General features: G+C 45.6%; 1 protein-coding gene across 3 annotated transcripts; it reads left to right on the top strand.

The window, feature by feature from the left end:
* Positions 1 to 221: 221 nt before the first annotated feature.
* unm_sa1261 (un-named sa1261) lies at positions 222 to 12535 on the top strand. Of its 3 annotated transcripts, none has more exons than XM_068725848.1 (4): positions 222 to 476; positions 7197 to 7413; positions 10257 to 10459; positions 10547 to 12535. In XM_068725848.1, exons 2-4 carry the CDS (start codon positions 7242 to 7244, stop codon positions 11360 to 11362), a joined length of 1191 nt encoding a protein of 396 aa, XP_068581949.1. In that variant the 5' UTR covers positions 222 to 476; positions 7197 to 7241; the 3' UTR covers positions 11363 to 12535. The 3 variants fall into 3 exon arrangements, with proteins under 3 accessions (XP_068581949.1, XP_068581950.1, XP_068581951.1); XM_068725849.1 differs by lacking the exon at positions 222 to 476 and adding an exon at positions 2477 to 2556; XM_068725850.1 differs by lacking the exon at positions 222 to 476 and adding an exon at positions 6916 to 7043.
* The last annotated feature ends 238 nt before the right edge of the window (positions 12536 to 12773 follow it).

Below are 12773 nucleotides of genomic sequence, written 5' to 3'. Positions count from 1 at the left end.
CTCTTGTTATCAAACCCTTTAGAGATCACCTCCAGCTTTAGTCTCAATCCTAAATCAAACCCACCAGTCTGATGAGGTGAACGCACCACCACAGTATTCGTCGGTTTAATTCCTACATTCCATGAATGCAGCATCGTCGCAGAGGAGCGCACCGCCGCTCTGCGCTCTGATTGGACGTCGGCGGCGGTGGGCGGGGCCTGCCCGCAGGATGAGCGGAGACAATAGAGACACCGAGAGACACCGAGGGACGAAGCGGCTCGAGGGTGAACCGGCAGCGGGGAGACTGTGACAGACAGCGGCGGTGCAGACGAGCGGAGGTCCTGCTCCACCGCGAGGAAGAGGAAGAAGAGGAAGAAGAGGAAGAAGAAGAAGAAGAAGAAGAAGAAGAAGCAGCAGCTGAAGGACTGGTTCCTCTGCTCCTGGACACAGTCAGCTGTCTGACGGACTGACAGACTGCATGCAGCATATCATTAAAGGTAAGATCTCACGTGATCATTAGCGCTCAAGCCGGCTTAGTTCATTCATCTACTCTGCTGTTTTATTTAATTATGAATCATATTTAAGATTCTGTACAGTGCAGAAGTCAGAGCCCATGAGAGCAGAACAATGGAGCTGCTGTCACGCTATTGTGTCCCAGCGCTCACATCTGCAGCCTCTGCATTTGAACATTTATTGATCACATTATTAATCTGCGAACATGCTCACGTGCGCTACACCTGGCCTAGCGTGTGCTGCACGCGGTGTGTCTGCAGCGCTGCTTCACACTTCACGTCTTTGTGCTGCAGTTTGAGGCAGCTCTGTAAACAGTGGTCCTGACATCAGAGCTCCGAGGAGGAGGAGGAGGCTCTGATGTCAGGAGGCTCTGTGCAGGCTTCAAAGATTCAAAGATTCATTTGCATTCGTCTGCATTGAGGGGAACTCTCTTTATTTTGGGGCAAATCGCATCAAAAGGAGATTCTGCCTTCAGGGCTCTAATATCTGACGTGATGAATCCATGAATCCATTATTTAATTCACACAAAAATAACTATCGATACTCAACATGAATGGCTGTTTTTTATTGTCACGTCTTATGTTTGAGGTCTTGAGCTCTGGGACGTTGTGATTTATTGCATCACCTTTGATCTACATTCCATAGACTTCATGATGAATCAGTAATGTGCTGCTGCTGTAGTCTGTTGGAACATCATCTTCTCCACCATTGACCTCCATCATCTTCAGGATTCCAGCTTTTCTTTGAGCCCAACAGGACGTCTGAAGAAGTCCCGTGTGTTGGGTCCACGCTTAAACTGTAGAAGAATCGATTATGAAGATAATTCCTGAGTTAATTGTGGGCGTGGCCTCCAGTGCGTTGAATGAAGAGTCAACGAACAGTTTGAATATAATCAGTGTTGTTTCCTGAAGACTGTGGTGAGGCTCACTTACGTCCTTCTTCTCTTTAAACACGTGTTTGCGTCGTCGTTCTCGGCCTGCGTTCACGTTTTACTGCAGCGTTCCCAGAGAGGGCGCTGTGGCTCAGCGGGTCGTCCGCCGATTCACGGTTTGATTCCTGGATCCTCGTTGAAGCGTCCTCGGGCGAGACTCTGAAATCGCTCCTGACGTCTGAACATCGGTAGAGTCTGATGGGCGGATGGTTCCTTGTCTGGATGACGACACACAGGTTCATTTACCGGAGAACCCAGACTGTAGAAAACCCAGATTCCCACGATGTGCATCTGGAATATGTGTAGCGATGATTCTGACAACATGAATTCTGACAACATGAATTCTGACAACAAGCTCGACCAAAGCTCTCTAACGGACGCAGGGATCGTGAGGCGAACGCTTGGTTAACAGCAGGTCTTAAAGGAGCCGTGTGTCGGTTTAGTGGCCTCTAGTGGTGAAGTTTCAGATTGCACCCAACACACACCGGGCTCCGTGCCGGCGATGGATGGGTGAATTTCTCTCCGTAAATGTTTTGACTCAACAACAAAGAACTACAGCAGCCATAATTCATGTCTTCAGTCTGAATGATACCGTTTCACCAGAAGCGGTGAAACGGTCCAGAATTCAGCCGACCGTCGAGTCACTGAGATGTGAGTCTGGTGTTCTTTGCACATTGATGCATGTGTACACACAGACGGAGAGATCACTCACTCGCTGCAGAGAAAGAGGAGGAGAAGAGGAGGAGAGATTAGAGTGGACAAAGGGGGCAGCGGCACCGACTGTAGCGTTGGGCTCGGCGCAGCAGAAGTAAAGGAGAGCTGCAGCCACAAAAGACCCAGTGTGCTCGACGCCGGTAGACCGGGCCGCCGCTAAAGCCTCGCCGCTTTGATGAGCCGTGGGAGCCGACGACCGCCGAGCTGCACCGGAGGGCCGGGCTGCAGGGAGGGAGCGAGGGAGCGAGGGAGGGAGGGAGGGATGGAGGGAGGGAGGGAGGGGAGATTTTAGCTTTAGCTCTGCAAACCCTCCTGGAGGAAAGAGTTGCTCGTGTTGCAGAAAGAAGCTCCCCGGTTTGGTTCTCTCAGCGGAGTGACAGGATGACATTTCACACACGTTGGATCGCTGACTTGAAAAGGTTAGAATGACCGAAGGAGACCAGAAGTCCCACGGGACTGGACCCACAGGGGAGCCGGTGAAATGTCAAGACTTTAGGTTTGATGGAGCAGCTGAGCCATGAAAAGCTGAAACGGATCAAAACGATTCGTTTGGGTTTAAAAACTCCGACGATGAACCGACTCCTGACATTCACTTCAATAGTGAAGGAAACTGACATTCATTTGTGCTTTTCTTTAGCAAATCTTCCAGAGATTTATTTACAAAAACTTGACTTTTTTTTAATAATCTTCTGTCACTGAACATCTACTGCTGATGAAGTTTGACACCTCATCATCATTTTAACGAACACAGATCTTCTGTGTGTTTCTTCGTAGAGGAATAGTTTGACATCTTATTCGTTCTCTTAGTCGAATATGAAGCTTCAGCTGTTAGCGTAGCTTAGCATAAAGACTGGAAACAGGTGGAAATTGCTAGCCTGGATGAAATACTCGTGAATCGTTGTTTGAGGAATTTCTCGATCAATCAAGTCTTTGTTGAGCATTTTGGGTTTTATCTCATGAATTATTACATTTACTCAAATAGAAATCTATTACATCTCTACGGCGATGCTAGCGGCTCTGTGCTAACAATGTCATGCTAACAATGACATGCTAACATGCTGATGCTAACATGCTCATGCTAAGCAGGCGTTGTACTTATCATGCTAATTATTGTAGTTTAGTTCATTGGGAATGTCATAAGCCGAACAATCGGACAATGTGAGATTTTGACCTCATGGTGGCGCTAGAGGAAAAGTCAGAGGATCATCAAAGTCAGTTAGGGTTCATCCTCTTGGGATCATGAATGCGTGTCCAAACTTTAATGACAATCCATCCCGTAGCGGTTGAGATGTTTCAGTCCGTACCAAACTTCCAGCGTGACTCATGAGGAGGTTCTCTCTGGAACCCGGTCCAGGTGGAACAGACGAACAGAACGTGAGACGAGAGCGATTGTTCCTTCAGTGTTTTCTAGCCGGATGACAAATTGATTTAGCGTCACAAGTGATTCATTACTGCTGATGTTTTACACGTCGCCGTCGGCCTGAACTCAGACGGGTGACGGAGGCGCTTTCTACTTTAACGACGGAGGCCGTTACTCAGCTGCTCCGTCAGGTTCTCTGCGTGGCGTAGTGAAGCGCGGTGGAGGACCGGCTCCTCTGCCGGTCTTTGGTCAGGTTCTGGAGAGACGCTGCGTCGTGAACAGACTTGTAGAAGGTCTCCTAGCGGTCACTTGAAGGAGCTCAGAACAGCAGCGTGATCCTCGTCTTCAGTTAGTCTGTGGAGACCTGAGGGCAGCTTGAGGTGAAAGCTCCCACAGGCGAGCCGACCTTTTCACTTGTTCTGTTTCTGTGAGGAGAAATGAGGCCACAGGCGGTCATGCATACAAGTCCTGCCTACAGTGAGAAGTCTAAACGTTCTATAAATACAATACTTAAGCTTTTGTGTCCAAAGCTGCTCAGAGAGAGACATGTAAGAACATCTGAGACCAACATATTGATCATCAGCTCGTAGAAATGATTGGATTATCATAAAGCTTTGTCTTGATCTGTACTTTTATACATTTGCCACACAGTCGGTCTACGAGGAGAGCCAGAGCAGACGGGACGGGTCGGTGCTGCTGGTGCAGGAAGGTGAATAAAAGGTCTTTAAGTCCGTTCCCCCTCCAGGTGTTAGACCGAGCCCTCCTGCTTCATGCAATAGAGCAGTAACTCTAGCCGGGAGGTACAGATGGAGAGAAACACAGCGATGACACAAAGAACGTCGGCTGAGCTCCAGCTTTGATTACAGAACAGAATCCCCCCCCCCCCCCTCATGTTATCCTGGCGGGTCTTGGCGCTGCTCGAGGTCCTCTGGGGAGCCGCCGTGGCACCGCTACCCTGAGCTGGCGTGAACAGAACCTCTCATTAGTGCTGCTGGTGACTTCTTTCATCTCTTTGAAACGAGAGCTCAGCAGACGAGGCTGACGCTCCGCAGGTTTGACGGTTCAGAGGAAGTGGAAGTGAGCGGACTGTAGATGTAACCGTGCTGACTTCTGGTTCTGATGGACTCGCAGAACCAGTGACTGGAGCAGAGCTTCCTCTGGCGGTTTGTCTTATTGACCTTGTCAGACGGTGCTGAGTGGGCCGGTGACGGACCGCCGCTCGGCTCCTCTGGGTTCTGCTGACTCGTCGTTTTTATCTGCTCTGAGTCCAGAACCGGTTCAGCCTCTCTGTGAGAAGAAGACCCACATACAGGATGTCTGTGACGACGCAGACGTCCAGAGCTCAGGACTACAACAGAGTACCTGCTGTATCTGTGTACAGTGCAGCTAGTAGATAATACTACATCAAACAGTACAGTAGAAAGTAACTGAACATGTACTCGAGTACTTAAAGTGTTTTATCTTCTGTACTGTGATTTTTTTTTGCATATTTTGTTGAATATCTGCACAATATGACTAATCGTCACTTAAAGTACAATGTTGAGGTACTTTCACTTTATTTACTTCCGTTTTAAGTAACTTTATACTTCTACTACTAGATCTCAGAGGTACATGTTGTACTTTCTACTAAAGCTTTAGTTACTGTACAGTAATTAATGTGATGAACACATTAATGCATCAATAATTAGAATCCAGTAATATTATATGTAGTATTCTATTCTGCCTGATGAGTACTTTGAGTAGATTTTACTGCTAAAACTTTAGTACTTTTACTTGTAACAGAGTATTTCTACACTGTAGTATTACTACTATGAAGTACTTGTTTCAACAGTAAATGAACACAAACCTACAGGATGTTTCACTGCGAGTATTTCCAGTGAATCATCCTGTTTGTTTGTGTTTATTTGTTGTTTCCTCATCTTGTGTTTGAGTTTTATTCACACGTTTCTGCGTCCCTCTCACTGTAGACGGTGCACAGATGGACATCCGTCTCCGTCAACACGTCCTCGTCCTCGTTAGGAGACTTGGTAGAACTCTGCGGTGTCTCGGGTGTCTCGGGTGTCTCGGATGTCTCGGATGTCTCGGCCCGCCGTGAGCGGCGCAGCAGACGAGCGTCTCTCGGCTCCTTGAGGAAGCAGAAGGAGGAAGGAGAGACGGACTCGCTGAGAGGAAGCCGGCGGAGTGGAACCGCGTCCAATCAGATTCAGATTCAGACTCTCATTACAGCGAGAGGATCATTAGTCGTCTGCAGAGGATCAGATCCACAAATAGCAAAATCAGTTTCACTCGTTCACACTTTGATTTCATGTGTGAACCGGGTTAGAGTTCAGTGAGAGACTCTTCTTATCTCTGAGTCACCGACGATCAACCCTGAGGAGGAGGACAAGAAAACACCACTCAGGAAAGATCCATGTTGCTGCAATCGTGTTGCCGCAGTCGTGTTGCCGCATTTGTGTTGCCGCATTCGTGTTGCCGCAATCGTGTTGCCGCAATTGTGTTGCAGCATTCATGTTGCTGCATTCGTGTTCCTGCAGTCATGTTGCTGCAACCATGTTGCTGCAGTCGTGTTGCTGCAGTCGTGTTGCCGCAATCGTGTTGCCGCATTCGTGTTGCCGCAGTCGTGTTGCCGCAATTGTGTTGCAGCATTCATGTTGCTGCATTCGTGTTCCTGCAGTCATGTTGCTGCAGTAGTGTTGCCGCAATCGTGTTGCCTCAATCGTGTTGCCGCATTCATGTTGGCGCAATCGTGTTGCCGCAATCGTGTTGCCGCAATCGTGTTGCCGCAGTCGTGTTGCCGCAGTCGTGTTGCCGCAGTCGTGTTGCTGCAGTCGTGTTGGAACGACGATGGCTTACAGCCAGGAATTCACTTCATGTTGACAGTTTTGGCAGAAAGCTGCTACTTTTTTGTAATTTTTGTAAAATGTTAAATTTGCATTTAAACTAGTCACAACGTTTCCTTTTCAAAGACGTTTCAGTCAGACGTGACCTGAAATGCGTAGACTACTACTGGATGGATTGTCAAGACAAGTTTCAGATTTACTTGACGTTTTTAATTAGCAAACGTTAACACGCAACGAACTGGTGAACTGGTTAGCATTGTCATTAGCCGTGTTTCCATTTACATATTTGCTCTTTTTAAAGTATTGCATTAGAAAAACTGTTCGGAAGTAAAATTCATGAAACGTCCTCAATGGTGGAAAAAGTTTTTCTGCTCACTGTGAACTAAACTCATCATGAGAACGTCTGCATAGATTCTGACCTACGGATCTATTAACTCACTGTTTCCACTGTCTGCTTCTTCCTGGATGAATATTTAGATATATTTAAAGATAGCCAGTACTGTTGACCGACTGAAACTGAACCCTGAAACTTGTCTTTATTAGTCCCTCGTTCTGTTCGATGGCGACTTGTTTTCTTCACAACCTCTAACTGTTTCTTCTTCTCTGTTTATCGTATATTAAACATTTCAGAAGTTCACTGAATGTTTTCAGTCTCTCCCTGTGAACGTCCTCATGAACTGAAAGTGACGATTCAAAGGTTCTTTAGGTCTGAACACGAAGCATTCTGTCCACACACACACACACACACACACACACACACACACACACACACACACAGTGTCTGTGTTTACAGTGGGGGGGGGGGATGCCGGTCACATAGTGAACTTCCTCTTCCTTCCTGCTCCTCCCCGTCTCTCAGGAACACCGTCTCCGTCTCCGTCTCCAGACCCTCGGCTCCTCAACGATGAGCTCCTCGCCCCGCGGCCCCCGAGCCTCCGTCGACATCCTGGAGGAGCTCCAGCTGATCGCCGCTCAGAACCTGGAGAAGCTGGACATCGACAAGTACTACGAGGTGGTCTGTGAGCTCGGGAAGGGAACCTACGGGAAAGTGGACCTGGTCGTCCACAAGATCAGAGGTAACCTCAGCTGGAGGCTTTCTGAAGCTCCTCGTGTTTCAGTGAGCTCAAGTAGAATCGATACTTTAATACATCATTAAAACATCTCAACGTTCAGACACACCTGAATGTAACAACTGACCATTACCCAGAATTCATAGAACCGAAGGGAAATATTTATGTAACGTGTTCACCAACCCGCCTGATGTTTGACGCTTCATTTATATTTATATTCATCAAACTAAAGAGTGGATCCTTCTTTTAGACGGAGCAGGAGACGGGTTGAAGGTTTCACTTCTTCACCTCAGAGGGAGGAGCTCTTCACCTCCAGAGGGAGGAGCTCTTCACGTCAGAGGGAGGAGCTCTTCACGTCAGAGGGAGGAGCTCTTCAGCTCAGAGGGAGGAGCTCTTCACCTCCTGAGGGAGGAGCTCTTCACGTCAGAGGGAGGAGCTCTTCACGTCAGAGGGAGGAGCTCTTCACCTCAGAGGGAGGAGCTCTTCACCTCCAGAGGGGCGAGCTCTTCACCTCAGAGGGAGGAGCTCTTCACCTACAAAGGGAGGAGCTCTTCACCTCAGAGGGAGGAGCTCTTCAGGGACGTTGTTCTCTGTTGTGGCTCTTCTTTGTGATTCAGAGCTTCTGCGGCTTCAGTCCGTCAACGAGATGAATTCTGACCTTTAACTGTGAAAGTTGCACATTTAGAGCAGAAGATGATGGAAGCAGGTTCCATCAATCCACGCTTCATCAGAGAGCCAGTGCTGCTTTAATCATCTCTATGAATGTCACGTTAACATGAGTCATGGAGTGATTATACATGTTAGTGAAGAACGGAGCTTTAATGAAAATCAATCACAGATTCAGTTTCTGCTCTGAAACACTGAATCTGTTTATGTTTGATCGTTAGCATCATTCTCCACGTCAACATGAAGCTCCTCCTGCAGGAACGTATTATTACTGCATTCAGAGGAAGAGCTGACTGCTGCTGCGTGATTCATCAATGAATTCATTGATTTAATACATTTATTACTTTCAAATAAATGGAGTAAAAAGTACAATATGTACCTCTGACATGTAGAGCAGTAGAAGTATGCATACAGTACTTCAGTAAATGTACTTAGTTTGAGGGAGAAAAGCTCTTCATAACTTCATAACTTCATAACTCATCACGTTTAAAAGTTTTCTTTATTAGAACAGTAACTCAGTGATATTTGTACATCCAGTGGTACACTGCAAACAAGTACTAGTACTAGTACTTGTACTAGATGACTCAGCATACTTTTAATGGTCCAAATCGACGCAGACTAGAAACAAGGTATAAGATACTATATTTATAATATACTATATTTATAATATACTGTATTTATAAGATACTATATTTATAAGAAACTATATTTATAATATACTATATTTATAATATACTATATTTATAAGAAACTATATTTATAATATACTGGATTTATAAGAAACTATATTTATAAGATACTATATTTATAATATACTGTATTTATAATATACTGTATTTATAAGATACTATATTTATAATATACTGTATTTATAAGAAACTATATAATATACTGTATTTATAATATACTATATTTATAAGAAACTATATTTATAATATACTATATTTATAAGAAACTATATTTATAATATACTGTATTTATAATATACTGTATTTATAATATACTGTATTTATAAGAAACTATATAATATACTGTATTTATAATATACTATATTTATAAGAAACTATATTTATAATATACTGTATTTATAAGATACTGTATTTATAAGATATATAATATATATTCATAAGAAACCTCAGGGAGACGATACGTTATGAGAAATGTTGCAAAACTTTGAGCCTGATGCAAGAAACATTATTAATGTATTCATGTATTAATTGATGGTGGAGGTTAAGTTCTTCTGCATCACGGCGTTAAGAACAAACAGACCTCCTGTCTGCAGGCTGTGAAGCTGTGAAGCTGTGAAGCTGTGAAGCTGAGCTGAGCTGAGCTGAGCTGCTGGTTCAGTCGCTGGTTCAGTCGCTGGTTTTGAAGAAGCGTCTCTTCCTCGCTGCCGCTCCGTCCGTCGCTGCAGAGAACCAGGCTGACGTAGCTGCTCTCCAGCTCCGTGCTGTCGAGGTGTTTCACATTCAGCTCCTCTGGTCTGCTGAGGAGACTCTGAGTGTTTCTGTGATTAAATCAAGAGGCGTCGTCTTCTGATCCAGTTCAGTGGAACAACATGAAAGGAGCAGTGTGACCAAGTACTCCTAGTACACATTCATGTATTCTTCTTTGTACTCCAGTCAGAGGTACATGTTGTACTTTGTACTCCTCTTCATCTCAGAGGTACATGTTGTACTTTTTATCTTATAGAATATGATATATAATAATAATAATAATAACCCATTGATGGAGATTAAACTAAACCGGATATAAAGCAGTTAAAACTTACAACCTACTCAATGCAGCAGTAATATGGATCCAGAAACATCAGGTATAATAGTAAAACACGGACAGGGAAGTACAACTGCATTTTGGGATAATACTTACATATTTCAAGTTTTCATTACAGGACGTTTACTCATAGTGGAGTACTTTCACAGTGTGGTATTAGTACTTTTAAGTGTTTGATGTACATCTTGTTCGCTCTGTGGGAACGTAGTCTGGCAGAGGATTTGAGAAACGGCAGCAATTAATTCATTGACATTGGAGATTTAAATTATTCATCTAATTTTGATCTTTTTAATTAAGTTTCATTCACGCAATTCGTCGGCCGTGAAATAAATCTGTTGGGAAAAGATGAAGAAGAAGCGAGGAACTAGATTTGCTTGAGTTCTATAACACTTCTCTGTCTTTTTTCTCAGGGACAAAAATGGCTCTGAAGTTTCTGAGGAAGAAAACCACCAAACTGAAGAGCTTCCTGAGGGAGTACAGCGTCTCGCTCTACCTGTCGCCCTGCCCCTTCATCATCAACATGTACGGCATCGCCTTCGAAACAGACGAGTACTACGTCTTCGCTCAGGAGTACGCTCTGGCAGGAGATCTGTTTGACATCATCCCTCCGCAGGTGAGGAACAACAACAAGCGTAGGAATCATCATGTTTCTCGGTTTTACTCTCAGCGTGTAACTTCATCTTTCCTCGTCTCGGCTCAGGTGGGACTTCCCGAGCCGGTGGCCAAGCGCTGCGTCCACCAGGTGGCCATCGCCCTGGACTACCTGCACTGTAAGAAGCTGGTCCACAGAGACATCAAACCCGAGAACATCCTCATCTTTGACAAAGAGTGCCGGAAGGTCAAGCTGTCCGACTTCGGCATGACGCGGCGCGCCGGCTCTCCCGTGAAGCGCGTGAGCGGCACGATCCCGTACACGGCGCCCGAGCTGTGCGACACCGCGCGGCACGAGGGCTTCTGCGTGGACTACAGCACGGACGTGTGGGCGTTCGGCGTGCTGCTCTTCTGCATGCTGACGGGAAACTTCCCCTGGGAGAAGGCCATGCCCAACGACGCCTTCTACGAGGAGTTTGTGCGCTGGCAGTGTCGCCGCACGGGCACCGTGCCGTCGCAGTGGCGCCGCTTCACCGACGAGGCCCTGCGAATGTTTCGAAGGCTCCTCTCCATCGAGCAGGAGCGTCGCTGCTCCGTCAAGGAGGTCTTCAGCTACTTCAACCTGTGCTGGATGTTGGACACGGAGAACGGGAACAACAGCGGCGGCAGCTCGGCGAGCAGTGGGCCCCCTCTGGACATCAGCTCGTCTTCGTCCGAAGAGGACGTGCTGGTGGACAGGCTGAAGCAGCAGAGGTTGACGCCCGCTTTTGCGGTGGCGAAGGGGAGCATCATGATGGACACCCACTACTCCTCCATGTCCACGAACAGCTCGCCGTCCTCCACCGGCAGCTACGAGAGGGTCAACAGAGACAACAACGAAAGAGGACGCATCTTGGTGGCGACGCCCATCGAGATCTGCGTGTAGGGGGCTTCTGGTGGGGCTTCTGGTGGGGCTGCCGTGGTTCAGGCTGCTGCTCACACGGGTGAGCTGAGGAGGAAGATCTCTCCGACGACGAGGAGGAGAGCGGTTATTGGTGCTTAGCGTCGGGATCAACGGCCTGACATACGTTGTAGCTTCACTGCGGATTTACTCGTTTCTGATGAAGACGAGCTCTGAGGAAATGAGCAGCGAGACGATCACAAGCCTCCTGTTTGTGGTTTATTCATCAGATACTGGAATGAACTCACTGGACAACATGTAAAGAAAAGTAAAGCTGAAAAAATGAACAAAAACATTCATAATCCACAAGCAATATGTTGAAATGTTTGGAAGAGTCCACTAAATGCAAAAAGAATCTGAAGGAAAGACGTGGTCGACGTTTGGTGGTACTGCTGTGTTTGTTTGGTAGATATGTTCCTGTAAAGTGCTTCTTCTCTTTTTGGAGTTAAGTTATTTATTTATATCAGATGCATATATTTATGATTTGTTTTACCACAGATATTTGAATTACTGTAGAAGCAGGTGGCTTTCACAAACCCACATTTTTCTTTAAATATTTGTCATGTTGTGATCTCCCATAAATAATAAGTAAACAGACTGTTCTTCCTCACCCCAAATGTCTTTTTTTAATGTTTGCCTGTGATGCCTAAACCAATTGTGCGGTAGCAACCACTAATGTGAGCGGCTGGGAGGTGTTGATGGGAATCTTCTTACTTTTCTGCAGCCAATTTCCTTTTAAGGTAAAAATAAATCACATAATTATCTATTTGGTAACAAGTGGGAGAAGGAAATACTTCAGGTTGAATAACCTGAGTTTTTCAATATGCATGGTTGATAAAGAAAATAGAAATTGTACCTTTCATGGAAATGATAAATTTGTCTCTTTCTGAAAAATAGGCAAGATCAGGGAAATATCCTTAAAAATGGAAAACAATATAAAAGTATTTGGGGAAACCCTCAACGTTTTACTCCTGTTTTTTTTTTTTTGCTGGTTGAGTTATGGAAATGTTCCCTTTGTGTTTTTTAAAAGTATTGTATGCCGTGAGTATTACTGTGGTGAACATTTGTTGAAATAAACACCCAGAAAATGAAAACGCTGTTATTTGATCTTTCGACATTTCTGGAAGATTCTACACTGTTCATGTCTGGACGGTTCAGAAGAAGCTACAGCAAGCAGCCGCTTCGCTAGAAAACAATGGAGGGAAAAGGCTAGCGTTGCTTTCCAACCACGGAAAAATTCTGTCTAGATGTACCTCTAAGTACCTCTGAACACGGGGTTCTCATACCACCGCATGATTGAGGGCTGCACAGGAAAAAGGTAAGCAAGAAACAAAATGTCTTCTCCATCTCACTTCCACTTTAAACCGCCTAGTTGTACACCGAATTTGCTAACTTT

Source organism: Cebidichthys violaceus, unplaced genomic scaffold, assembly GCF_023349555.1.
Source record: "Cebidichthys violaceus isolate CVI_PGR_0920_01 unplaced genomic scaffold, fCebVio1.0.p SCAF_36, whole genome shotgun sequence".
NCBI classification, from domain to species: Eukaryota; Metazoa; Chordata; class Actinopteri; order Perciformes; family Stichaeidae; genus Cebidichthys; species Cebidichthys violaceus.
Note: the sequence above shows the minus strand (reverse complement) of the source record. Positions and strands in the feature narration are given on the sequence as shown.